General features: G+C 56.4%; 1 protein-coding gene across 3 annotated transcripts in view; it reads left to right on the top strand.

Moving 5' to 3' along the window:
- Positions 1-23274, top strand: part of RBPMS2 (RNA binding protein, mRNA processing factor 2) — a 31606-nt gene extending 8332 nt beyond the window's left edge. Inside the window, exons 2-9 of one of the 3 annotated variants that reach the window (XR_008468492.1) lie at positions 6129-6206; positions 6892-6930; positions 7498-7560; positions 9154-9304; positions 9981-10129; positions 13115-13277; positions 21640-21709; positions 21972-23274. Coding sequence is in view for 2 of the 3 variants with exons in the window: in XM_054214799.1 (XP_054070774.1) it covers positions 6129-6206; positions 6892-6930; positions 7498-7560; positions 9154-9304; positions 9981-10129; positions 21640-21702 (543 nt within the window). In the remaining variant the exon portion in view is untranslated. Of the gene's footprint in view, positions 1-6128; positions 6207-6891; positions 6931-7497; positions 7561-9153; positions 9305-9980; positions 10130-13114; positions 13278-21639; positions 21714-21971 lie in introns of all 3 variants that reach the window. The other 2 variants (XM_054214799.1, XM_054214798.1) reach the window with 2 other exon arrangements.
- The last annotated feature ends 4495 nt before the right edge of the window (positions 23275-27769 follow it).

Genomic DNA, 27769 nt, shown 5'->3' with positions numbered 1-27769 from the left:
GCTGTGGTGGCATCCCGAGGATGCTCAACCAGCATCTCTTTGAGCTGGGGATCTGTCCCCTTGGGACGATAATCTCTTGGGAGTTGCGGGGCTGGCGTCCCCGAGTGTTTCAACAGCCTGGAACCCCTGCTGTGGCCTGTGCCTCCCTGGGTGCCATCCTTTCCATGAGATCCTGTGGAGACGCAGGGGATGGGACTGAGCCGGGGGAGTCTCTGTGGCAAAGCCCCACCAGCAGCGCTTCCTCCGCTGGACTATTCTTGGATGCTGCCCCGCTGTGCCTGGAGTTATCAGTGCCCATGTGCTTCCTGCTGCCTTGGGCAGGGGCTGGTGCCTCACCCCAGTGCCTTCCTGCCCCAACCGCAGGGCGCTGAGCCCCGCTGACATCCCCCTGCCCGACACGGAGTGGGGGGAGAGTGGTGCCGGGGAGGGGCTGGCACAGCGGTGTTGCATGTGAAACACCCCCAGCCTTGGGGACAAAACGCTTGTGCTCTTGGGCTTGCTTGTGGTCAGCCCGCCTTCCTCCCCCCAGGGTGAGCAGGATGTTGGTCCTTGGGCGCCTTTTGTGCGAGAGGCTGATTTCGGAGGGAAATGCCCGAAGCTCTCCTTGCTTCAAGTGCTGGGGGAGGCTCCAGGCCCTCTTTCCTCTCTGGGGATGGGGGAACATCTCCCTGCTGTGGGGGGATGCCCTAGGGCTGCTCAGGGCTTCCTGGCTGGGGCGGCTCCTGGTCCCATCCTGCGCCAGGGCTTGGTGCTGCCATGCCTGGGGACATCGGAGCCCTGCCGGAGCTGCAAGCAGGCAGCTGGTTCTTGCAGCCTCTCACCCTGGTGTCGGGGGAAACTGAGGCACAGAGTGGCGCAGGAGCCTGTTAGCAAGGCCTTCCCCTTGGGAGGCACGCTGCCCGGTGCTGAGGCTGCCCTGCTTTCCTGTCCCTGGCACAGACCGGCCACCTCTCTCCTCCGGTTTTCCCCTCCCGTGTGCTTCTTGGGAGTTTGATGTGCTGAGGAGCAAAACTGCCCAGGGCTGGGTCTGCCCAGCGGGGCGACAGGAACCCTGTGGCCCCAGGTCCCGCATGGGGCGGTGAGATGAGGGTCCTGTCCCATTTCTAAGCCCCACGGCCGGGCTCCTGAGGGCTGCGGGGAGGAAAAAGCTGCTTTGCGAGCTCGCCTCCCCGCCTTTCGCTGCCATGCCTTATAAGTCCTGGCTCTCGGGCAGCCCGCAGCCTCCATGCATTCCAGCGGCCTCGCGTCAAGTGGCCCCGGCTGCATCGCGGTGGCCAGAGCTGGGGCTCTGCATCCCCCCTGTGGCTCTGCCGGTGGCCCCAGGTGTCTGAGGGACGCCCCCGTGGGATGTTCTCTCATGGGAAGAGCTGGAGCCTGGCTGCCTGGAGCAGGGACACCTTTGGGATGTGGCTTGTCCCTGTCCTCAGCAGGATGTGGCATCCTGCTGGTGGTGTAGGAAAAAGGCTCGGTGGGCGTATTGGTGTGAACGGGTGGGAGACAGCTTGTCTCCAGGAAAAAATGGCATGTAGCTGGGGGTGGCTTCCTCGGGAGAGGCGATGTCCAGTGACACAGTGTGGATGAGGCACTAGAGCATGTTCCTGCGGTAGGTGTCCTTGGCTATCTCCTAACCACTGGTGGGAAGGGCTCGAGTGCTCCAGGTGCTGGGAGTGTGGCCCCAGGACCTGGCCAATGCTGGGTGGCCGGAGCGGCCAGAGCTGTGCAGAAGCAGGGCTGTGGGTGACACAGCTCTTCTGGGAGGGTTCCGAGCAGTCTCTTAAGAAAAGCCCAGCACCAGAGACCTACCGGAGCAGCCTTGCTGGCGATGGGTACTTGTGCCTTTGCATCTAACACTTCTGTCATGACCCTTGCTGGGCTGCGGGGCGGTGTCTGGCCCCGCTTGGGACTCCCTTTCAGGAGCTCTTAGTTAAAAGCAGACGTGGTCAGGAGATGTGGAGGTTGTAAGACCCTTGCTGACCTCCTGGCAGTGCTGGGGCTGTGGCAGGAAGAGGCAGGTGTTGCTGCTTGGCTTCTTTAAAGCCTCGGTGCTGAGTACCTGGCTGTGCCTGTGCCCTGTGTCTCTTCAGGGAGACGCAGCAGTGCAAGGATGGCTTTAGAGCCTCCCCGGGCTTGAGCACTAACTGGGTTTGTCCTTGTCCCTCCCTCCCTCCTGCGTGGGAAGCTATGCTGGGATCCTCCCTCTCCAAGAGATGGCCTAGATGGTCTTGTCCCTCCTGGCACAAATCCTGTTTTCCATGGCTCCCCGCCATCTCTGCCGGGTGTTTGGACTGGGGACATCCCCAGAGGGGGCAGGGATGGGGAAGGGAAAGCGTTTTCCGCAGGGCCTCCAGCAGCGTGACCCCGCTGGGCTGTCCTGGGTGAGGGCTGCTCCCTGCCCAGCTGCCCCACGTCTCTCCCCGCCTGTGTGTTTAATTAAGATCGGTCGTCCTTGGTGAGATGGGGTTGCACTCGCCCAGCATCTCATCAGGGGCTGGCAGCAGCGTCCAAGAGCAAGCATGAGAACAAGGTATTCTTGGAGATCTGCTTCAGCTCTGTCTTCTCCAAGCTCCTGCTGAACATGCAGCTTGGCCCAGGCAGTTCCTGATCTAGCCCTGGATGGAGTGTGTATGTATATATATATACACACTTTTTTTTTTTTTGTCCTGTGGCTTTTCCAGCCGCTCTGTGGGGAGACTGAATATCTACAGGGATCTGGTGTTTGGTGGCAGGGAGCTGAAGCAGGGCAAACGTATTTAAGCCCTACCCTGTCGTGGCATATTGAGTGCAAGGGCTGGAAGCCCGGATTCATCAGCCCTAGGTGGTCCTCTCAAAGCCTGCAGGATTTGGGCTGCACGGGGGTGACCGGAGAGTCCCAGTTTGGTTAATCCACTGGAAGATGCTTGTCCAGACCCTGTTGCCCTCATCCACAGTTCCCTCTTTCTGGGAGCAGGGGGAGGAGGCTGGACGAGGGCTGCCCACAGTGCACAAGATGCTCAGGCTGGCAAGTTGCTTCCTGCCTTTCCCCCGTGGGGTAACCCCACACCTCCCTTGCTTTCGGATTGCTGCTCATACCGTGTTTACACCTTATCTCGGAAGCGATCTCCCTCTGGCTTACCTCACTCTGTCCCTCGACTGTATCACCCAGGGTCTCTCGCCAGCATCACCCTCCCTTCCCTGAATAACTTGGTTTCACTTACCCTTTTCCACATCGCTTATGGATGTGCTGAATTGCGGAGATCTCAGGAAATCAACCGCTTGGTCTCATCGCTTCTAACAAGCTCTTCTGAGCAGGGACCTTCCTTGGTCTGTCTTGGGACCCTTAGGGAAACCTTAGAATCGTGGAATCGTGTAGGTTGGAAGGGACCTTTAAGATCATCTAGTCCGACCATCAACCCAACACTGCCAAACCCACCCTTGTTTGAAGATGTTAGCTGGCGGCATTTGGGATTGCCCAGGCTTTCTTTGGGATCATGCCAGTCCTTGGCGGGTGCTGTGGGTTGGCTGCGATCCCCTTTCCAATGCCGCATATGGTGACAGACCTGGAGGCTAAGGGAAGATTTTTGGCCCATGAGAGAAGGTCTCTCGCTCCTGTCCTCGGCGGCAGCTCATGGGGCTGGCATTAGCAGCTCGCTGCCTCTGACAAAGAGCTTTCCTAGGCACCCGTGTTACTCTGCTGAGGCTGTTGTAATGGCTCGGAGTGGCTGAATTCCCCTTCCCCGAGCAACCACGCGTCTTCCATTCTGTCATGCCTGTCGTAAGGACTTACCAAGCAACGCATCACGGGACCATTTAGAGACCCAACAGGGATGCAGATTTCTATCTGCTTGGAAGAAACATCCATTCTGGGGTCTGAGCACACTCAGATCTTGAAATATTGAAAAGGGACGGTGCTTTCACATGGCTGAGGCACATGTGTGCCACCACGCTCCGCATGGTCCTCCCCTGCAAGAGATGGCTGTGTGTCTTCTGGGAATGCGCTGTCAGCGCTCCGTGTAGCTCACGCTGAAGGGCAAGTGCCCAAGTCTCCGAGTCAGCTAGCAGTGCCATTGGCCGCTGCGTTTGGGCATGAGGTGGCCCTGGAGTGGTGCATCGAAGCATCAAATAGGGGCTGAGCTGGGTGGGGAGACTGTAGGCATGGAAAGCGTTTCTGGAGTGCTCCAGATAGCATCCCACTTCCCTGGACAGGGCAAAGCGAAAGCCGAGGGCATGTGGTAAGGCCATCCATACTGAGGGGTCGGGGGAAGGGATGGGAGCGATGCCAGCGTTGGAGGGAGGGACACTCAGTGGTTGCATTCTGCAGTGGTCTGGGGACATGCTGGGCTGGAGAAGGGCTCTGCACACTAACAGGGAGTGGTGGCAGTTCGCTGTGGGGTGGCAGCCCTTAGTCTCAGCATGCAGGGAGAGCAAGAGGGGCAGAGGTCTCCAAGACTTCCATGATCACTGCCCATCCTGGAGGGCTTCGGCTGCCCCCGCATTGATGTGAAGGGTGCCTCTCTGCCCTGGCAGGACTGCCTTGGGCACGGGAGCTCAAGAAGGTGTGTGTTTTCACCTGTAAACAGGAGAAACTTCCCTGCCTGGAGGGCTGAATCTCTGAGAGGTGCAGGGTGCAGAGGCTCTGCTGCATGCTCCTGCATCTGCAGCCTCCAGTCCAGGAGCAGGGCAAGCACGCGCCGCTCACTTTGGTGGCAAAAGAGGTTTAGAGAGGTAGAACCCACTTTGTCTGGGGAAGCAGAAAGGGCTGAGCAAAAGCTAAAACGTGGGAGCAGAGTGCTGCTGCCCTGCAAACATAACGGGGTCTCTCCAGGCTGGAAGCAGGCCAGAAGGTGGGCTCTGGCTTAGGGCTCCTGGTCCTGCTGCGTGTTTTGCGGCTCAAAAGTCTGTTTGGTGCTATTCTGAGCATTTGGGCATCACTGCTGTGCCGTGACCTTCTCGTGGCTTGTTTGGGATTGGTTTGGTGGGTGGTATCCCCGTGCAATGAAAAGTGAGGAACACAGAGCTCCATCTCATTCCCATAGTCTTCTGTCTTCCCTCACCTGCCTGTCAGTGCTGGCTGAGCGGTGCTCCTGGTCTCCTGGTCCTTGGTAATGATGACTAGTGTCTTGGTGACCTCTGTTGTGCATAACTTCCCTTTCCAGCTCTGGGCTGATTTACAAGAACTCTTGGCAGCTTCATCACGCAGCTTCCTATGGAAACAGGCTGCTGGCCAACGTCTCCCAGAGCAGGGAGAAGGTGGCTGTGATGGTCTGGCTGTTGAGCAGAGTTGTCCCAGGCCATGAGCCTTCAGCACCGTTTCTTCTCCCTGGCTATTTATGTGAACTGTTATAGATAATTTCAACAGACTATCTATTGAAATCTTCCTCTGGTGCTCTGGTTTTTGCTTATACGCGCTGAGTGCATTTGGACTTGCTACGGGACTTCTACAGCTTGGAAAGAGCAGCAGCCTACACAGACCTGGTGCAGCCCAGCTGGCTCTTGGCTGGGCACAATAGAACAAACGCTGTAAGAGCTGGTTTGGGAGCAGCTCCTGAAGGGTCTGATGCATGTTTGGTGCAGGAGCTGGGACGGACCCAAAAAATCGTCCTCCCAGTGATGTTCTGGGGCTCTTGCAGAAGTCAAAAGATGAGTGCTTTCCTCAGTGAGGCATTTTTCAAAATTGAGGGATGTTTTTGAATCAATGGCTGAAGTGCCAGGGTAGGCTAAGGAAAGGAGATCTAGTGTATGATCTCTAGAAATAGCTAGAGAGACAGCTGGGGTTTGTACTGGTCTCTTCTGGACCTTTGATATGTGTCAAATTCTGCATTAGTGCTTTTGGCAGTGTACGGTCTTCTAGCAGGCCTTCAAAGCTTTAGTCACCAAGGTGGGCTGGTGTCTGTGCCCTCATCAACCCAGACTATTCTGCTGGAGACTGGGTTTTTGTAAAGGTCTAAATCGTTTGTGGCAGGGAGGAAAGGAGCGGGTGTATGTTATCCTGGACGATGCTCCTCTCCTGTAGGGAAGGGTTAGTGCCTGCAAGGCCACCTTTGGTGCGAGATGCCCCACTCTTATTGCACCTAGCTTCTGAACTGTGCTCTGTGCTCCTGCTTTGGTACCTAGCATCTCCTTTCAGTAGAGCTCGTTGACCTCTCTCCTAGGTACGGACGCTGTTTGTCAGTGGCCTTCCTGTGGATATCAAGCCCAGAGAGCTCTACCTACTCTTCCGACCATTCAAGGTAAGAAGGTCTTCAGACTTGGTCTTTGGTGGGAAAGAGGCTGTCTTGTGGCTAACCTTGCAGCAAAGATCTGTGTCGGAGGGGAGCAGGGATGAAGTGGGAAGGTAGGCCTTCTGTGGAAGCTTGGGGAACCTGGTATGGAACCAGAATGGTATCCCATGGCTCGCTCTCAGCTGGGTAACTCCCGGAGCCTGTGGAAATCGGGCTGTCTCCAAGCTTGATGAAGGCTGCTAGGTCAGGCCTGCAGTCCAGCTGGACCAGCCCTTCCTCAAGGATGTATCCTGGTCTCCTAACTGTCCATCCTTCACTAGATCACGACATGGGCTGTCCTTGGGCAAACAAGAGAACTCCGCTTCCCCCTCTTCCAGCACAGGGTGCTCTATGCTCTCCAGGCACTAGCCAGGCAGGGTGCTCATCTTAGTAGCTTGATGAAGAGCTAGAAAATGGGATTCCTTCCCAAAGGGCTAGCTGAGATGCCTGTTCTGCCCTTGGAGTAATCTCAGTCTTCTCTTTTGGTGGGAAAGAGGAGCCATGTTAATGTACCTACTGCTGCAAACCCTGCCTTGTGAAGGGTTCGGTGCTGCAGTAACTCTTGGAGCTGTCATGTCACGTCTTGGTTGTAGCTCAGCTCCTTCAGGAACCTGCTGCTGACTTGCTTTCTTCCCTTCTTTCTTCCCTTCTCCAGGGTTATGAAGGGTCACTGATCAAGCTCACTTCAAAGCAGGTACCTCCTGTTCCAGTGCTTTGGGTATTTTTGGCTTTTTCTGGAAAAGCAGGCATGCCGGGAGGGAAGGGGAGGGGGGACAGACACCATTTCACTGCGTAAAGCATTGTCTGTATTTGGCACCATGGGTGCAGCTGGGTTCTGCTCACACCCACCATCCTGGTGGCCCCAAGCTCTCCACATGTGCCAAATGCCTTCATATCTTCTATTGCTGCCCAGACCACGCGGTGCTTCAGCCTCAAACCCTGTGCTGCTAGAAACCTTCCCCAGACCCATCCTAATTAAGGCAGCGGTTCCCCTTGTGGGCAAGGGGGTACCCTTACTGGGGGCTACCCGGGTGAGCAATGCCCCCAACATGTAGGAATACCAAAGCTCTTTGGTGTGGTGGGAGCAGACATGGAGTAGGAATCTTGGGATGATGATGACTTCAAGCTCTGCTTGAAGGCCCTCTGCAGCTTTAGGTGGTCTCTTCTGTTTGCAGTAAACTGTCTGGGGCAGAGAGGGTCGCGGGGCAGTCTGAGGAGCTGGAGGAGGCTTCCAAACTGAAATCGGCATTATTTCTTTTAGCCAGTTGGTTTTGTGACCTTTGACAGCCGGGCTGGTGCTGAAGCAGCGAAGAACGCCTTGAATGTGAGTACCCGATGTACCGGCAGGGCTGGGGGCCCTACCCCCTGCCACAGCTTGGCTTGGAGTTGGGGGCTAGAGTGATGCTGGTCTTGTCCGTAGCATAGGAAGGGTCAGGGTGTCTCAGCCATGCCCTTGAGTAAGCTAAATGGTCCTGCAGCATCCCACCAGGGAAGCAGGAGAGCTTTTTAAGACTGACATCGGTCTGAGAAAACAGATGCAAAAAGACATAGTTTCTGACTGCTGGAAGACTGCTCCAGGACCTCGGAGGGTGTGGGGAAAAAACAGCTACTCCTTTTCTGGAGCTGGCATGCACCTCCTTACCCAGCAGTTGGCATCTGGCAACAGGACGCAGGCTGTGAATCCTGTTTCTTATCTATTACGTGCTCCCCCCTGTATAGAGGAAGAGTTAGGAACCGAGAGGACTCTCCCTTGTTCTTTACTTATGTGTGTTGAGGTGTGGCCAGAACTGCTCTTCAAGGAGCTCTTCCTCCTGCTGTCTGCTCTGAGTGCTGAGCTGGGGGCTCATCCTAGCCTGGCTGCTGGACTGGACCGTGGCTTGGAGAACCTGGAGCAGGCAGGGCTTCTCTGGGGAACCGACCCTTAGCAAACAGATGAGAAGAGGGGTATCGGGGGCATGAGTGGTCCCTGGGCATATAGAAGCATAGGGCGATAGCCAGTTGACACGCTGTAAAGCTTTAATGAGGCATGTGGAGCTCAACTTGCGTTTAGCATCAGCTTTTCAAGGCTCTAGGTTGAGCTCGCCAGGGTGCGTGTGTAGCGAAGCAGGCTCACTGCCAATGTGGTCGATCATGTGGCTGTAGGTCTTGCTTGGTGCTAGTGGCCTCATTAAAGGCTCACTTTACCAAATGCCCTGATGAAAAGTGCGTGGCACTTCAGCAGAGTAGGTCCTTCTCCTGGAAGGTGTGGGGGTAGAAGGTACTTCCTTCAGAGAGGAAGGGAACCACCCTTCCCACACTTCTGTTTCCGTGGGAGGACATGAGGCAGGGCCAAAGCGGTCTGGTGCAGGCTCTTTAGCACGTTCGCAGCGCTTCCAAACTGCTGCAGCTCAAGAAAAAGACATGAAGGTGGTCAACATGGCAGGCACAGCCCAAAACGATCTCCATCCCGTGTGGTCCTGCAAAAATGAGTGGGATCTAGGCAGCAAGACACGCTGATCCGGTTCCGCCCTGCTGCAGACCATGCCCTGGGCACTGGGGCGAGTGCTAGTGTCTCTGCCCAGGCTGGCAGTAGGTGTAGCACCACCACAGACAGGAGCTCCAGTATAGACGGGGTTATCCCAGATATTTTTCCTGACCAGTGTTGGTAGCCATCACTGCTGTGCTGGTTGGTGAACCGCACATAAGGAGCAAAGCTGTCTCCCTCACGTTGGAAGCAGTGGTCCTAGGCCAGTTAAACATAGAAATACAAGCATGTGGGAGCTTGAGTGTTGCAGTGAGGTGACAAAAAACCTGGGCCATGTGACCACAGCATGATGGCCTTGGTTCCCCGGTTGGGCTTTGCTCTGTGAACAGAACAGCCTGTGCTTAGACTGGAAACCTCACCTCTGAGAGGCTCCTGTACTTTCTTCTATGACAGGGCATCCGCTTCGACCCAGAGAACCCACAGACCTTGCGGTTAGAGTTTGCTAAAGCCAACACAAAGATGGCCAAGAGCAAGCTGATGGCCACGCCAAACCCCACCAATATCCACCCTGCCTTGGGCGCACACTTCATTGCACGGGACCCCTGTGAGTATGCTGGGAGGAACTTTGAGGTCACTGTCTGGCCCAGCCTGGGAGATGCCCAACCCTGGGGATGCTGCCAGGGTGGAAAGGAAAACATACCCACGTACGTTCTGGCTGAAAGCTGCCTGGTGCAGGAAGGCCAGCATGCTAGGGTTGCAGGAGAAAAACAGGCATCTGGTAAGGCTTCTGGCTGACGCTAGTAGTGTAGGGAGAGCGGAGCTGGGTTTGGTAGCTCAAGCGATGCCACAAATACTTAAACCATCTGTGGGTGTGAAGCAGAGAGGACGAGTCCTGTGCCATGCACCCTCCGCGTAGCCTGGTGGGGCGAGCGGCCCTGCTGAGGCTTGTTGGGCAGCCCGTAATGTGATGCGGAGAAGCCCGTCTCCTGCCCTGCTGTCCTGTGGCACCAGCCCTGTGCCACATGAGTGAACCAGCCCCCCCAGAGCCCCTGTGGGGTGGCAAGCAGTGATGGAGCGTGTTCCTGGTCTCTCCTGGTGAGGCTGGGAGGCCAGAGGAGCAGCTGATAGCAGAGATGCTGCAGGGCTGGTATATTCTAAACCTTGCTGGGCTGGCAGCGTGGAGCTTTAATCTGGGGTTGGAAACGCAGAGCCTGTCCCTGAAGCAGGCTGTCGGGGCCAGCTACTGAGGTGCTGTTGTCACCTTGTCCCCTCCTGTCTAGATGACCTGACTGGAGCAGCTCTTATTCCAGCGTCCCCAGAGGCGTGGGCTCCCTACCCACTCTACACCACGGAGCTAACCCCTGCCATCCCCCATGCTGCCTTCACCTACCCGGCGGCCGCTGCTGCGGCTGCTGCTCTTCACGCTCAGGTGAGTCGCTCCCCGCGTGCCGTGCCAGGAACCGGGCTCTCCTCTCTCCCCTGCCCCTGGTGCTCGCTCCCGTGGGTCTCTGCTTGGCTGGTTCGACCCTTGCCTCCGCACCTTGGCTCCTGGGCAAAGCCTCCTCCCGGCTGAAGTGCATGGGGGCCCCCCCCCCAACCCCGAGCCCCCAGCAAGCCGCAGGGGAGAGGTCAACGTGGCTGAGTGCAGTCAGAGCTGGGCGATGATTTCTGACCCTGCAGGTCCAGCCCACTTCTGCGCTAGAGGTGGGCAGATGGGAAAAGTCAGGGCTCAGTTTCTGGCTGGCTTTGCTGGTCCCCCATGGCTGGAAAAATCATGTTGTGGGACTGCTGGGAGGAAACGCTACACGCCAGCAAGTGAAATAGCTACGCAATGTCCTCCTTGAAGTCGCAGTGAAGGCAACAGGCTTGACTCCGTGCTGGAGCTGAGGGGCTCAGCTGGAACCCCCTCGGGCCAAGCGACTCAAAGGCTTTTGAAGCCAGAGAGGGATGTCCTGCAGCAGATGAGTGATCAGAGCCTTGCCATAGCCAGGGGCCCTGATGGGACGGTGGTGTTAGCCACTAGGTGCAGGCTAGAGATGAACCTGGTCTAGCGGGAGGTGTCCTTGCCCAAGGCAGGGGGGTTGGAACTAGATGGTCTTTAAGGTCCCTTCTAACCCGAACTATTCTGTGATTACTCTGTATGGGCCGGTGGGAATGCTGGCGGTGGTGCAACCAACTGCCTGGTGTCCTGGAGTATGGAGTTGTAGGGATGCCTGTACTGGTCTGAAACTGGAATGCTTTAATGTAGCGAGGCCAACACCCCTGCTGAGCATGAAGTCCCTGAAACCATGGAAATGCAAAGAGAAGGCCAAACCAGAGAGGCAGTGTCCTAATTTCAGGATAAGGCGCTTGCTTTGGAGCGCTTGTACAGGAGAACCTGGAGCCCCTGTCCCTACCCTGCTTGGTGTTACCAGCCAGCTGTGCTCTGCCTGCTTCAGTTTCTGCTCCTGCAGTAGTGCCATGGGGGACTGGGGCAGCAGGGCTCTGGGCTTAGACCCCAGAGCATCGGGGCGTAACCTCTGCTCTCTGCCCTGCCGAGCAGGGTGTTTAGCTCCACTCTTCCCTGCTTAAATTGAAAGGAAGAAGAGCTGTGTCCCTTCAGCTTGTCCACCTGCCCGATGGTCAGCTCAGTTGGCCCTTCGGCATCCTCTTGCTTCCTGCAAACGTCTTGACTGTAAGTGCCCAGCTTGAACCCAAGCTTGTTTCCCCAATGCAATATGGAGGCATGGGATGGATGTGACCTCTGGCCTGTGTAGGCTTGTCCGTCCTGCCCCTCACATGCTCGCAGACCTCTGCTGCTTTTGCCCCTCAACTGGTGAGCTAGCATTGGGCTGAAGGTCTTGCAGAGGCCTCCAGAGCCAGGCTGCTCTTTCAGGTAGACTGGTCCTTCACTAGGAGGGTTGTTCTTGCTGGTGTTCTCCAAAAGTTATTGATGATGTCCACAGCCACATCTGTGTGCTCTGCTCCTGGGCAGACAAGGAGAGCAGATGTTCTTCCTTTCCCTGCCCCCTTGTGTGTAGGGTGGTGGAGCCAAGGGCTGTTGCTGGTTGAATTGCCCCTGGCAGGGAGGACCAGGAAAAAACCTCTCTGGTCTGGTTGAGAGAGGTGAAACCATTTCTGCAGGTCCTTCAAGGAATGATCACCAGTCACATGGGGACCCTGAGCGTAAGGGTTAGGCACCAAAACTTTATGGTGTGTGGCGGGGGAGAAGAACTCTGCTGTCCTAAAGTAGAAGGTACCAAGGAGTCCTTCAGCCAGATCTTCTCCCTCTGGGGTCTTAGTTCCTGCCCTCCAGTTGACAAGCTACTTGTTCTAGACAGACAGCTTAGCTTTCAAAGAGGTCTTCTGGTCTGAAGAATGACCCTGAGGCTCCGGGGAGCTCCCTGTATAGGTAGGACTCCCTGCCCAAGAAGCTCCAGATGTGGTGATGTGCCTCCAAGCCTTAGGGAGCCAGTGTAGCCCCTCCAGGCCGTAGCTGGACCCAGCTCTCTTCTGAAGAAGAGCAGGCGGGCTGCCCCAGCAGCTACAGCCGCTCCATGCAGCGCTGTGCTTGAGCCAGCAGTGACCTCGCAGGGAGACATTCTGGCGCAATATATGTTACCAATAAAGTTTTATGGGGTTAAACATTACTCAGGCTGGCAGCTCGGAGCTGCCTGATCCCTGGGCTGGAGCCTTCTCCCTTGCAGAGCTGAGGCAGGCCGGAGCAAGTCAGGGAGTTGGCTTTTGCTCACAAACTCGGCTAAAAGCTGTAACCTTGGCCTTGGTGCGCTGAGCCCTCTGCTCTTGGTGGTAGGGGCTGGTTCACCTTGCTGGTGGGGTGGTGGGCGCGTGAGCTGTTCTCTAGAACAGCTACAGTTCTTCCTCCTGAGACGAGCGTTGGCTGGAGGATGTTCGTGGGGATGGCCAGAGCTTTAGCAGCTCCACAGCCTTCAGTCCTGGAGCGGGTATGAAGTTGGAAGCAATAGCTAAGCTGAGAGCTTGTCGCAAAAGATTTGAACCTGAAGTGCTCATCCTCTTGCCACTCTGTTCAAGTCTGGTAGTGAGTGGGAGAGGAGGTGGCAGCCCTCTGTGATGCACCAGTGCAACCTCCTGAAGAACTGCCCAGAGGGCTGTCGGGAGTGACGAGGGGCAGGAGATGGTGCGAGGCTGGCATGGCCTTGGCCCGTGCCCTGGGAGCTGTCGGTAAGCTGCTCGCAGGGGAGACTGATGGCAATGCTCCCTGTGGGCACCGCTACCGAGCTGCCATGCCATGGTGATGCTCCCTGCGGGCACCAGGCTGCTGTAGATGTGACCGTGGCCTGACCCTGCACCGCTAGGAGCCTCTACCTGTGGGGACTCCACTGACTTTTAAGACTGTCCCATCTGCCTTCCCTCCCTCCCACCCTCTCTCAAATCCCTCCTTTGATGTCCCTAGTGAACTCCAGCCATGATGCCAGCGCAGGCTAGCCCTGAAGCTCAGAGCTGTCCCTGGAGATGGGACACCCTAGTGATGCCTTATTGCAGCTAGTGGAGTGGCTGTACTACAGCTCCATTCCTAGAAGTGTTAAGCATGATGGCAGCCACGTCTGGAAAGACTGGTAAGGTAACCATCTCTCCTCCAAGGTGCACCATGGGATTTGCAAGCTTCTGCCCATCTCTGTAGCCCGTATCTCCTTGGCAACCCAGTGCATGGGCCTCACGCTACCCACCCACCAGAGCCTGGGGAATGAGATACCAGGCCTTCTTTTCTAACCCACATCTCCAACTTGGCAGCACATGACATGGCGCACACAGCATGGCACCATCTTACATCAACTTCTCCCAGCTGAGCCAGGCTCAGCCAGGTCCTGCTGGTGGGAGGGGAGCAGCCCGGTTGAGCCGGGGCAGAGACAACCCTGCCGCTTGGCCTGAAAGAAACCTGGTTTCTCCCCAACCACGACCCTTCCAGGGCAACCAGAAATACACCTTGACCTCACTCCTGGCACACGGTGGGGGAGGTGAGTGACATGGTAGAGATAGCACACGACTAAATTCTAGTGGGCACGTTAGACAACAGCACTTGCCGGTCACTTTATTCCGGAATTGCATACTGGGACAGACCCTGCCCTTAATCATGGGTCTAATCTCACCTCTTTCCTCTCCAGTTACTGGAAACGGAGCAAGTTCCTACCTGGAGCTTGGCTTCTCTCTTGCAACCTGAAATCACAGGCAGGACACAGGTCTTGTGAGCTGTAACAAAGGGAATCGTCAGCCTGGGAGAGATGGGAGCGGTGTAGGAAACTGGGAGCTTGGGAAGAGGGAAGATGGTTTGGCCTGGGAGTGGTTGGTAGGGAGGATGGTTGCTGTGGTCATCTCTGAAGGAACCGAGTCCTGGCTCACTTCTTGCAGTCATTCTGGGTAGACTTTTTTTTCCCCTCTGTGTAGTAGTGATTTTGGGGAAAGAAGTCATCGAAGATGGGGATGCCCTGGTCTCCTCTTGTCCTTGGAAGACTGTGGGGTGCTAAGCTATGCAGAGCTGGTCTCCTGGGAAGATGGGTAGAGCATGACACAAGCGTAGAGACAACGATGCAGCTTGCCTTGTTCTCCTTGGACCTGGTGACGTTTCGTCTATTTGCTGTGCGGTGGAATTGGGCTGCGTTGCACCTCTGATATGAAACCACTTGTTTTGGAGTGCCTCTAAGCCAGGCTCTGAGTGGGCAGTAGGAGACACCAGGGGCTATTGGTGCTCCTGGATCTCTTCTGCAAAGAGATGCTTCCAGCTATGGCAGCACCTCTGAGGGCAGGACTCTGCTACAGGCAGGACTAGCCCTGGAAAACAGGGACTGGATGCAGGATTGTTTTGTAAGGACATGGATGAGGCTGGTGGTGGTTACCACATGGTGCTTGTAGGGGACGAGGTGGACATGTTGGGTACCCAGAGCTTGGGAGACTGTCTGTGGAAGATGGTCCCAAGTTAGGGAGCAGGTCATGGACTGAAAGCTCGCAGCTGCCCGTCCTTTTGAGACCGACTGCCTCGGCTGCTGAAAACGTCCTCAGAGCTTCCATGTTGCTGCTGCTGGCAGCAACCTTGTCTGGAGGCTTCGAGGAGATGGTGGAGGTGGGCCTCTGAAGCTAGGTAGGTGGAAGGAGCAGTCCTGACTCCTGGCTATGTGGTGGTGGTACACAGCCCAGCAGGACCCTGAGGCTTCCCAGCACCGAGCTGAGGTAGAGCCCATCGATGGAAGGAGAGGTCAGTGCTCTAAATAAACCCTTCCCTCTTGTTGGTTGCCTGGGTGAGCACCTCGCAAGCCAGATCTCTTGAGGGGTGGCTGCTGTTGTGGATGGAGGACACAAGGCAGATCCCAGTGCCTGTGATCTGGTGCTGGCCCTAGAGAACTGGAGATGTGGGAAGGTCTGCCGGGGTGGGCTCAGTGCTGTGCTGCTCCTCCACTACTGTCTCCTGTTGGGGTGCTGCTGCTCCTGGGTGACACCAGCCTGTCTGAGCCCTGGAGCACCAAGCAATGGCCACCATGGTGGATCTGCTGGACAATGGAGATCCTGCTTTTGTGCGCCACTGAACTCTGGACTGACTTCACAATCACATTTGCAAAATCTGGACTTCGTGTTGTGCCAATTGAGCTCTCCCTGGAATGGAAGGCTGGAGGCAGCGATGGATTTTCTGTGCCTAACAACTTGTTGCTGTCGTGTGCTAGGATTATTTTTTCTGGGCAATCTCCGTGCTTCCTGGAGGCGTGAAGTGCTCTTCAAGACTTGCATGGGTATGGTGTTTTCCTAAACTTGAGTGGCTTGGTGCTGCCACAGGCTGGCCAAGCAGCTCTGAGCAAGCTCTCCCCACGCCAGCCGTTTTCCTCTAGCCAGAGGAAAGCAGGCAGGAGATGCTCTTAGCTCTTCCAAGTACCTACTGAGCAGTGGTTCTCACTAAATCATGCCTGACGAGTGAACTAGACCGAGATGGTGTCAGAAGTGACTTCCTGACCTGTGGCCAGCACTGGCTCTCCCTGGCTAGCTCAACCCAAATAAAAGCAGCCCAGCTCAATTCCGCCCTGGGAGAAGGAGGTCTGTGAGATGGGCATCTCCACAAGCTGTAGTATCGGCTGCCTCAAGGCCCGGGGGGGGGTACAAGGCAAAGGATGGCTGGCTGTTGAAACGCCCCTTTTAAGCAATAGGATGGATCAGTGCCTGTTGTCTTCTGTGTGCTCTTCGACGCAGTGTGGTGTGATGTGCTTGTCCTCCAGCTCTCTTGATATAGCTGCCTGGGGAGATGTCTGTGCTTGACTCAGCAGCAGACAGGTTTTCTTGGTGATGGGCTTGAGCTGCTTGGGTGTTACACAGCATGCAAGCATTTGGATGCTTGTCTCCTCAACCCAGCCCCCTGAAGGACCCTGGAAGCAGGTGGTTTGGATGAAGTGCCTGCTGCTGAGGGCACTCATTGATGACATTAGTGCCTTGTGGGTGCACCTTTGCAGGTGCTCCTTGCCTGCCCTGGCTCCTGTTCCCATCAGCTGTGTTTCCAGCTGGAGCAGAGCAGCTCTTGCTGGCCACCAACATAATCTGCCCAAGGCCTGCACTTGGTGACCCGCAGCCTGGTGGAAGCAGTGGCCGTGAAGCGCTTGTGGCTTGCCGGGGTGAGGCTGTCTCAGCAGCGCAATTGAAGATGCTACTCTGCACCTCAGCAGCTGGTAACTGGATGCAGCTCTTGAACATGCTGGTCGGGGTCCTACCAGCTCCCAGGAGCACAACAGAGTGCTCTGTCCCTGCCGGCACAGGGACCATTTCTGGTACCCGGGGAGGTGGCTGGATCTGTTCCATACGTAGGGGTAGCTCTGAGCTCCACAAGCTGCTGGGGCTGGCTGTGGAGCAAGGATAGGCAGACCTAGACGTAACTAAGGAGGAAAGGCAGGCCATCCAAGCTCAAGGTGGCCTGAGGATGGATCTGTGTAGTCAGTCCTCCCTTCCTCCCCCTCTGTTTTTCCTGCTGAAGGAATTGCTCTCCATAAGGATGGTGGGTGAGATAGGAAACTCAAATTCTGAGGGTAATTAGGAGAGACAATGGAGGACCTGACAAGGAGAGTGAAGCACTGAAGCAGTGTTTATCTGCCCTGTTTATCGCTTATTTGGGATGTTTAGGTAGCCTTGGTCATGCCCTGCAGCAAGGGAGAGGCTCTTCACTCCTGGGTGTTCCACCTGGCCTCTGGAATATGGCTGGCAGAGGCATGAATTTCTCTTCTCCAGCTGTGTTCTGGGACAGATGTTGACTGCTGCAGTGGGCTGGCGGTGTCTGCCTCGTCCCTCCAGGCAGGCGAGCAGGGGATGTTTGCAGCCGTGTGGCCAGACTCCCTTCCAACTGTGAGCTAATGCAGCTCTAGAAACAACTGCGTCTCTTCCAGTAAAAGCCTCCCTTGCTCTGCTTTCCTCGCCCAGTGTCAGACGTCTCCATTTGCTCTCGCAGCTCCCTCCTTGACAGATGCGGTATTTTGAGAGAGAATGGATCTTCCGAAAGCCCTCAGAGAAACTTGCTCCCTGCAGGGAAGTGCTCTGGCTTGGCCTGCCGGGTTGCAGTCCTCCTGGGACGACCCCGTGCAGTCTCTTGGGGTGCTGGTCTCCTCTTCCAGACGGCCCTGGGAGCCCCTTGTTTGCAGAACCTCTCTACTCCCTGTCAAAAGCAAGGTGCCTGGGACACTGAGGAATGTGAAGAGAAAACCGTCCTGGCAGGTGCCACTGTCTTAAAGAGCATGTCCTCTTGGCTAGCTGCTGCCTCCAGTCTGCTTCTTCTGGTGCTTCCTGCTGGTTTCAGAAACATCCCTCCTAGTGAGGGGGTGGTTCTGCCGCATCCCATCAAGCCCTTAATCTTTCTGTGGGCTGAAAGACCTGGTGGGTCATTCCCTCAGCGTGTCAGAGCCTTGGCTTGCCCCCAGGGTGGTGGCCCCCACAGGAGCTCCTGCCAGCCTCCAGGCTGAGCCCCTCTGGTTGCAGGGGCGAGCTCCTGGCAGGTGGGGCCAGGGCCGGTCAGGCTGGTTGGGTTTGTGCGTAGGAGCATCAGAGACCTACAGGAGGAAGGCGAGGAGCAGTAGTCCATCAGAAGTGGAGGTTTATTAGTGCCAGAGCTATGGACAGTGTGTGTGTTAAAAGGAAAGCAGGATTTCTGTTGAAGCCGGAGGTGCTGGAGGCTCTGGCCAGGCTTGGGGTGGGGTGTGCACATGGGGCAGAAGCGGGCTCCGATCACCCCCCGAGGAGGGGATGAGGAGCCACCAGGCTTGGGGAGTGGGGTGGGGGGTGGCTGTCTTGCACATGCCGAGCCTGGTGTGGGACGGAGGTGGCTCCTGGGGTTAAGTGCTCGCAGCCTTGTGAATGCAGGGGGAGTTTCCTGTTGCTGCTGGGCAGGAGGAAACTACTTCCAGCTGTGGAGGGGAAGGATGCTGGGCAGGGAGTCGCTGGGCAGGGAGTCGCTGGGCAGGGAGTCGCTGGGCAGGGAGGAGGACCGCTAGCTGCAGAGGAGAGGTGGCTCTGCTGAGCAAGGACCTCCCCATGACAGGGCTGGTGGGGGAGCAAGCGACCCCGGTCCTGGCACTGGCAGCTGCTGTGGTGGCCCCGTAAGGTGTCAGTGATGCTGGTGCCTGTTCCAGGCTGCAAGCCTTCCTGGCCTGCATCAGGGCAAGGAGATGGCCATGCCCCAGAGCAGCCTGGTGGCCCCAGGCTGGGGAAAAAGGGTGCAGCCGAGCTGGATCCCTCTAACAGGCTCATGGATAAGTGAAGGCATGGTGTGTGCAGAACCAAGATGGCACTTTGGTCGTGGTGCTAGATGGGACCACTCACTAGGGAGGAAGGTCTTGACAGGCTGAGAGCTGGGGGTGTTCAGCCTGGAGAAGAGAAAGCTCTGGGGGGACCTTAGAGGGGCCTTCCAGTACCTGAAGGGGGTCTGTAGGAGAGATGGGGAGGGACTCTGGATCAGGGAGTGGAGCAATAGGATGAGAAGTTATGGTTTTAAACTGAAAGAGGGGAGATTTAGATGAGATGTGAGGAAGAAGTTGTTTGCTGTGAGTGTGGTGAGCCCCTGGCCCGGGTTGCCCAGGAAAGCTGTGGGTGCCCCATCCCTGGAGGTGTTCAAGGCCAGGTTGGATGGGGCTTGGAGCAGCCTGGTCTGGTGGGAGGTGTCCCTGCCCTGGGCAGGAGGGTTGGAACTAAATGACCTTTAAGGTCCCTTCCAACTCGAACCATTCTATGAATGCCCATGCCCTCAATCCCCCTGACCCAAGGCTGGACTGACTAGGAGGTACCTGGCTGCTGTGTCATGGAGCAAGCTATGGGGCCAGCTGGGAGCTGGCTTGGTGGCACCTACTTGCCTCATGAAGGTCTCTGGCAAGGAGACCAACCAGCCCAGTGTGCCTGGCTACAGACAGCTATCTCAAGTGCGGTGCTAGTGCCTGAACAGGAGCCCGGGATCCAGCAGATCTAACCTGGTGAGAGGCTCCTGCTTGGACAGAGCCTCTGCAAACCTGCCGGCCTCCTCCCTGTAGGAGCCATCGCAAGAAGAAGGGCTTGAGGTCCCTGAGCTCATGCTTGGGGCTGTTCGGTTGCTGGCATCACTGCCTTTGTGCTGGTGGGTGGAGGACTAGGCCATTGCAGGCAGCTGTGCTTTCTGGGAGGCATGTGCTTATTGTCCCCTCCAGCTCCTGGAAGGAGGCTGCGGTGTCAAGGTCCTGGCAGTCTGCCGCATGTCTCCGCGTGAAGAGATCGGGGGTTGGACTAGATGACCTTTAAAGGTCCCTTCCAACCCAACACATTCTATGATTCTATTTGATGATGAAGGCGGATACCTCCGTGGGGTGTCAGACCTCTGCTTCTCACGGGGGTAAAGGGAGTAGGGTTTGAAGGACCCACTGAGGATGCGCCTAGCCTGCAGAGTAATCCAAGGGCTGTCACCCAGTCTCTGGGCATCCCGGTCTTCAGCTCTGTCTCTTCTGAAGACCGGCATGCAGCTTCTGGAGGTCTCATGCAGCTGGGGTTGGGGACACGGGTCTGCATCTCCACTCCGAGATAACTTTGCAGCCAGACCCATGTTGCATATGTCATCTGGTGCATCCGTGGGGCAGTGTGCTGCCTGCTAGGTAGCTAGCACATAGCCAGCTCCTCTTCCCCCCTCATTGCCCAGCTCTCACCTCAACCCGGAGTGGCTTTCTTGATGTCTCACATCCTTGCAGCCTGCATGGGAGACCTGGCTCTGGCAAGAGCCCTGTTAGGAAGAGGCCAGCAGAATCGCCCTTGTTGGGCATGGCCGTGTAGGGGTTCATGAGCTCTAAAGCCTCTGCCAAACTAGACACTTTGGCTGGGGCTGCAACTCCTCCTTTGCCCTGGGAGCTGACCTGGGACTGTGCTTCAAGGAAGTCTGCCCGTCCTCACCTGAGGGTCCCTCTTGGTGGGAGAGGGCCAGGCACGGGGGCTGGAGCTGGTCTGGGAATACTGTTTTCCCTCTGGCTGTAGAGAGGTGCGTGTGCTTGGGAGGGGAGCACCCAGCCTCCTCCAGGCTTGTTCAGGCAAGGGGACAACCCTGCCAGGGTGGTCTGGCAAGGGGAGCAGCTCACACTGGGCTCTAGGGGGTTTTCTGCCCCTTTTTTACCCATCTTAGAGCAAAGTCCATTGTTCTGTTGGTACCCGGAGCCATGAAGGTGCTTGTGGCTCTTGATGCCCATCGGCGCTGAGGCTGTGCTCTGGGGAGGGAGGACAGGGGGGGACGGCTGCCATGTTTCAGCTCCCTCTGCAAACAGCAGCAGGACCAAGCTCCGCAAGCTGCTCCTGCTGCTGGATCTGTGCTCGCTCGAGTGGCACAGACCCATTTCCTCCTGCTGCTCTCGGGCGTGAAGCTGCTAACTCAGCCCAGCCTGACATACTGGTCTTGCAGACCAAATGGGAGCACCTGGATGTCTGATCCCATTCTCCCAGATGTTGCCAGCTTGCTGCATCTGCTGGCAGGCTGGGAAGTGTCTGTTCAGCTACTGTTCCCACGTCTGCTCGTTGGGTTCCCCATCCAGCAGTCTTTCCTCAGCAAGGAACAGGCCTGAGCAGTAGATGTGGTGGCAATGACCTGCCAGGGAAGCCTCCAAGTCTTACTGGTTTGCAGCTCTACCAAGCTCTTACCGTGATGTGATCTGCGTGGAGCCTCTTCCGACGGCTGGGTTGTGGCTTAGGAAACTTCATGGGTCTCTCCTGTGGTGGATGGGACAGTCCTTACCCTGTTCGTGTCATGTAGAGGTTGTCTGGTTTAAATATGTGGTCTTGAGATGCCTCCTTCTGCTGGCTGAGGGTGGAGTGGCCACCACCCTGGGGTGCTGCGTGCCCAAAGTGAGCCTCCCCTGCCCTGCCTGAGCCTGAATGGGGGGAAAGATGTAAACTTGAGATGTGTGTGGGAGTGGGAACATGCTGGGGAGGGGGAACAGCCCCTCCTTGCGCACACTTCTGCAGTGGTAAACTTCACAGATAGCTTGGTGGTGAGGAGCTTTCCAAGCTTGAACTGGCTTGAGGGGTGGTGTACTGCATGTTGTAGTGAGCTGGGGCCAGGAATAGGTGTGAATTTGGGGGCTGTCTTCTGGTTATGCCAATGGGCAGAGGTACTTGTGATGTTGAGGCAAGCCCTGAGATGGGGTGCTGCTTTCCTTCTTAGACGTGTAGGGTCCTGCCGTGCTCCTTAAGGGAGGACCTGGCTGGATCCCGGTGCCTGGTGAGCTTGGTCCTTGCATGAGCCACCGGAGGTGGCCAGAGCCACCATGCTGGGTAGTGCTGGCGTGGTGTAGCCCCAGGTTTGGATGCTACTTGAGTAGTATTTGAGGCTCATTCTGGAGCCTCCTTTCCTGTGCTGGAGGCATCTCTAGTTGGTGTACTTCATACGTGGCCTGAGGGAGCTGAAGGTTTGGGCTCTGGTTGAGATAATCCTGGATCACGGACCTCTGGCGTGGCTTTCTTTTCCAGATGCGCTGGTATCCTCCCTCCGAAGCTACCCAGCAAGGATGGAAGTCTCGTCAGTTTTGTTAGTTTGTTAGTAAGTAAGTAATTGCTCTTGGAGCCGGGTCCTTGTCCTGCTCGTCCCTGGGTTCCTTGGGCTCTTGTGGGGTGGAGGGATGGGAACTCGGGCTTGGCCCCCCCGCATCCACCCAGGGATGCGGCTGAGGGGTGATGGGACCAAATCCACCCCGGCGGGAGCAGGGAGACCCCCCCCAAGCTCCGGGGTGGGGAAAGGGCTGTGGGCGATGCTCGGGGAGCGGATCCGGCCAGCCCCGCTCACTGCCGCTCCTCTCCCGCAGCGTCTCTCCTCGGCTTGTGTTCCTCCTCCCTGCCTCTACGCGGAGGGATGTGCCAGGGACGATTGCTCAGACCCCTCTTGGTTCGGTTTGCGGCCAGTGGACAAGGCGCCTGGCCCCGCCGCGCTCCCCCCTCCCCGGGACTGCCAGCATCCCCCCTCCCTGGACTGTGAAGCCGCCGCGACCCCCCGCCGCGGGCCGTGCGCCGCCTCCATCCACCCATCCATCCCTCCCTCCATCCCAGGACATCCTCCCCGACTGAGCTTCGCCATCCCTCTGTGCCGAAGCCCAGCCGGGGGGCAGGGGGGCTCGGTCCTGGGCTTCCCTGGGCTCGCCCTGCCCCGGCAGCTCGGCTGAAGGAAACGAAAGGCAATGGGTTTTGCATGTTTTCTGGCATGAATTAAAACACTTAACTTGTGTATGTGTGAGTGTAAGTTTGTTTGTTCTAGCGTTTGTGTAACCGTTAGCAACAGGTCTTGGCCCAACGGATTGATCCATCAAGGTTTTCATCTTGCTTTGGTGAAGACTTGGCTTTGAGAAATACTAACTGTCCTTGTCTCACCCCTTCTCCCACCTCCGCCCTCCCCTTCCCAGGATGACCAGAAAAATTTGAAAAATGTTTCTTTTTTTTTTTGCCTCTTCTTTTTTTTTTTCTTTTTTTTTTTCTTCCCCCTCCAAGTACGATGCACTGGGTTTCTGTTCTCATCCATTCTTCTTCTCCGGTTTTAAAGTCAGGGTTATTATATTATTATTTTTTTTCCTCAGACTTCTATATATAGAATGGCTGTAAAATATCTAACCTCTTTTTTTTTTTTTTTTTCCTTTCCACATCCTTCTGATTGGAGAGCATCCAGTCCTGCCAAATAATCAGCCATCCTTATGGGAATACCGAACAAAAAAAAAAAAAGTACGAGTATTTTTGTACCATGTGTAATAAGGAAATATTTATGCATCATAAAGAATTTCTTGTGTGTTTGTGTGCAATTAATTATTATTATTATTAAAGAGAAATTGTAATCCTGTAAGATAAGTTAATGTTTAGTTAAAAGCTTGAAAGAGAAGGGTTGTCTTCTGTAACAATGATTCAGTCAGGCATAGTAAACAAGAAATTGTGCAATTTTTGTTTTAGCATCTTATTGCTTGGTATTGAAGTGCTTTAAGTATTATACGACCATGGCTGTCTCGCTTGTATTAAAAGATTTGAGAATAAGTTGCTATATAATTGCTGATCCTATGAGAATGTGAAACTGGATAATATATGAAATGCAACCAAAAAAAAAAAAAATATACCCAGAGGCTGCTGTGACTCTCTTGGTGTGGTGTGTTTTTTCTGCTGGGGCTGGGGTGGACCCACCCGCAGTCCCCGGCCCTCCCCGTAGGGATGCAGCCTGCTCCAGGATGCTGCTGAGGACCACAGCTGGCCTTGGGGCATCTTCCCCTCGACTATCCCTCCCTCCAGAGGAGAAGGGCAGGTCCTTGCCCTCATTGAAGGGTTTGAGGTCCTTGCCCTCATCGGTTGATGCCGAGCTCTTCTGGAGGCCTCTGAGAGGGCAACCATGAGCTTTTTTTGGGTGTTTTTGTTTCCCCCCCCTCCCTGTGCCTGTGGAGGCTGAGGGCCTCTCCTCTGTGCCAGCGCTGTTCTCCCCGCCAGCGGTGCGGCGAGGAGAGATGGCCATAGAAGGCAAACGTCCTCTGCAGCTGCAGCATCGCCTCACGCCTGCCCAGCTCCTCCTCCGCTGCCGCCCGGGGCTGCCCCTGCCTTTTTGTGGCCTTATCTGTACCTGCGAAAACAGCCGTGGGAACTGCAGCCCTGGGGCTGGGGGTCCCAGCGGGATGGGAGCAGGGCTGGATGCCGCAGCGGGATGCTGTGGAGAGGCAGCTTGCTCAAATCCCAGCGGGGTGGCTGGGGGTGGGGGGTCTCCCTGCTGTGCCAAAGGGCTCCCCATGGCTGGACTTGGCGAGTCCCTGCGGTAGGGTGCTCCTAAAGCCCTCTGGCGCAGCTTCCCGCCCTGGGGGCCAGTGTTTTCTCTCTCTCTCCCCAGGGCTTCGAGGGCAGCACCGAGCAAAGGCGAGGAGCTGGGGGAAAAGAAAAGAGGAAAAAAAAAAAGGAAGAAAAAGCAAAAGGCATGTCTAAAAATAGCCCCGCTGGCCACCATGCCTGGGAACGGCCTCAGCTGAGATCTGCCGCTCCGGGAAGTGACTTGGGTTGCCCGAGCCAGAGCAACGCTGCCAGCCCCTTCCCCACAGGATCCCCCCGCCCACAGGCCAGGCAAAGCTGGGCTCCTGCCTGCATCCCAGCTCCTGCCTCCATCCTGGCTCCTGCCCTCATCCCGGCTCCTGCCTGAATCCTGCCTCCTGCCTGCATCCAACCTCCTGCCCCTATCCCAGCTCCAGCCCCCATCCCAGCTCCTGCCCCCATCCCGGCTCCTGCTTGCATCCCAGCTCCTGCTTGCACCCCAGCTCTTGCCTGAATCCTGCCTCCTGCCTGCATCCAACCTCCTGCCCCTATCCCAGCTCCAGCCCCCATCCCAGCTCCTGCCTGTATCCTGGCTCATGCCCCCATCCCGGCTCCTGCCCCCATCCCAGCTCCTGCCTGCACCCCAGCTCTTGCCTGAATCCTGCCTCCTGCCTGCATCCAAGCTCCTGCCCCCATCCCAGCTCCTGCCTGCATCCCAGCTCCTGCTAGGTCCATCCACATCTCTCAGCTCTGCTCACCTAAGCGGAAACACCCTGGAGAGCAATCGGGGCCTGGCGATGGGAGCGTGCAAGGCTTTAAATTATAGAGGAGATTTTTCTTTTTTTTCGTATTTTTTTTTTTAGAAAAAGCCTTTAGCACATGCATTAACATGGCCAGGCAATGAATAATTTACGCCCGGCTCTATTAAGCTTTTACACTGGGACCGGTGCAGCACGACTCGCCTCAGAGCTAAAGTAGGTCACGTCTGCTCCAGGGGTCCCCCAGCGTCCCCCTCCCTGGCCGGTGCCAGCACGGAGCAGGCGTGTGGGCACACACGTGTGTGCAGCGCCCCTGCCCCTCCCGGGCTGCTCCCGCTTCTGTCCTATGCCGAGGGATACACTTGGGACAGGGAATGTCCCCGGTCTGTGGGTGGGATGAAGCTCCAGGGTGGAGAGCAGCTCCGGATGGGATGCAGCCTGGTGGCATCGCCAGGAAAAAGGGCACAGGGCACCCAGGTCACAGAATCACAGAATGGTGGGGTGGGAAGGGACTTCTGGAGACCATCCAGTCCAACCCCCTGCTGGAGCAGGGTCAGCCGGAGCAGGGTCACCCAGAGCAGGTGGCACAGGAATGCGTCCAGGCGGGTTTGGAATGTCTCCAGAGACGGAGACTCCACCACCTCTCTGGGCAGCCTGTGCCAGGGCTCTGCCACCCTCACAGGAAAGAAGTTCCTCCTCATGTTTAGGTGGAACTTCCTATGCTCAAGTTTGTGCCTGTTACCTCTGTCCTGTCAAGAGGTCCTTTGGTCCTTGGCACTGCCTGGAGCTGTTGGGCAGTGGCTGCAAGAGAAAGCAACCGGAGATGAGAAGAGATGGCATTGGGGCTGGAAGAAGAAGGAATGGGGAAAAAAGGCTGGTTTTGGCACACTTTGTCCCACCTTGGACAAAAAATAAATAAATCTGGGAGCTTCTAGACTATTTTCTCCCACAAGTGCTGCGCTCCGCCATGGCGTGTGGTCCAGGCGCTGCAGCAAGGAGCAACTTCGGATGTAAAACCCAATCTGTGCTTGAAACCAGAGATGTAGGAAAGGAGAAAGGTCACTTAACACCGGCATTCATCCAGGGACCTGCTGGTCACAGAGCTCCTCTCTCTGAGGTCGGGAGCGCCTCGCAGGGCTGATGCTCTCCTTGTGGTCCACCATACCTTTGCTGATGCTAAGGGTACCCCGACGCAGCTCAGTTGTGCAGGCTGCATGATCTGGTGCCTTCAGCCCATTTTTGTGGCAAATGCTGATGAAGAGCGGTTCCAATGGCTTCTGCGAAGGATCAAAATGGCTCCTGCAAACCCCAGCAACTCCCATCTGCTGGTCTGCACCGGCAGTGCAGGGAGAAGAGCCTCTGTCACCACCTCCTTTCCCCACGGCATCCCTCCTTGCTTGGGCTGAAGCCTTTCGTGGTTGGAGACCATTTTGACCTCAGGCTGGAGGACAGCTCTTGTGAGTCTCCAAGGAGAGAGGCAGGTGTGTCTCCACACCTGAACTCTGCCTTCAGTGGTCTTTCTCCATCTTTATTTCCAGTCCTGCTGGTGGCCTCCTTCTTGCAATTAAACTCTACCCAGCTGGTCAGAAAGGCAAACTCCATGGGACCACTGGTGTCCTCCCAGTCGTTTGTACGTTTTGCAGACCTCAACAGCCGCAACCGTGAGGAGCTGTCTCAGATGGCCCCAGAACCGTGCTGCACCAGGAACCGCCAAAATTTCTGGCTTTAGCAGCTACTGCTCCCAGCTGACCTCCAAGAAGCTGCAGCTGATGTAACATTGCTGGGATTTCCCTGGCAAATGTGTGCAGAGCAGCCCCGCGGGGATGAAGAGCAGGTCTGCTGTGGCCAGGGAGCATCCCACGTACCGGCTCTGTGACACACGGCCAAATAAAATGAATGGCCAAGCTGCCTGATGAGGGCTGACCTTGGTAGCCCACCTCTGGCAGCGGCAGGCTTGGCGAGCAGGCGCACAGGTAGGCTTACCCAGGCCAGAAACGTCACCAGGAGAGCAGAAAGAGCTGGGGCATGGTGGAGAACGAGCAGGGAGGAGACAGCAGGCTGCTCCTTATCGCGTGTTTCCTTACCGCACAGTGCCCCCTCTCACGAGCTTTGCTTGCCTGCCAGGCTCGGATATCACCACACAGCTCCAAAAATACCTCCGCTATCCCCCCCCCAACCCCCGCCAACCACCCACTTTAAATTTTTCCCCAATGCAGCAAGGAGTCCGTGGAGATTTGGAAACAGCATCCCAAACCCCCCAAACAGCGGGCACGGGAAGACACAGGCGACGCATAGAAGAGCCTGCACAGGGGTCCTGTAAGTTTGTAGCGACAAACTACACCCTGCACAATATCTGCTGGAGAAAGGCGAGAGGCACCAGAGGCCACCCCCAAAAGCGATGGACCAGAACCCAGAGGGGCTTTGGGAGTCCAGGTGCTGCTGCGCTGGGACCCTGCACAAAAGCCTGTAACATCGTAACGGTGAGGGGGCGGCTGCAGGGCCATTAGTTGGAGGAGTTACCTCCATCCTAATTAAAAAAAATACGTTTGACCGGGTCCGACCCCCAAAGAATAAAAGCTGCTCTGAACCAGTGGGGCTTCACGTGGCTTTGGTACTTCTGATGATGTGATGGGAAAGGTCCTCCTGGTCTGCGTGGAGTGGCAGCGCGTCACCGAGCTGCACAGTACAGTGGGGAAGCCAGGAGGTGGCATCCAAGACCTGAGCACACGATACCGAGCAGGAACTTAATTGGAGCTTTTCGTGGAGAAAACATGCATAGAGTTTTGTCCCACACCTTCCTCTCCCCCTTGGGATGGGGACAGTGTACGTACTTTAGACAAAGAATCTCTGTATTAAGTTAATAGAGGAAAATATTTTTACTTTTCTGGTCAGCTATAGCATTCTTACCAAAAATACACTGGATCTCAGTGGGCTTGTCTGGGGGAGGGTGTCCGTAGCCCAGCCTGGCTGTGGTGGGACGGTCACCAGCACCAACTGAGGGCAGCATGGCTTGGCCCAGCTGAGCCTGGGAAACCCCTGAGGCTGGAGAACTCCCTCTTCTGGGTTCCTCTGCCAACGCCTAGCTT

This window comes from Rissa tridactyla, chromosome 9, assembly GCF_028500815.1.
Source record: "Rissa tridactyla isolate bRisTri1 chromosome 9, bRisTri1.patW.cur.20221130, whole genome shotgun sequence".
Taxonomy (NCBI): Eukaryota; Metazoa; Chordata; class Aves; order Charadriiformes; family Laridae; genus Rissa; species Rissa tridactyla.
Note: the sequence above shows the minus strand (reverse complement) of the source record. Positions and strands in the feature narration are given on the sequence as shown.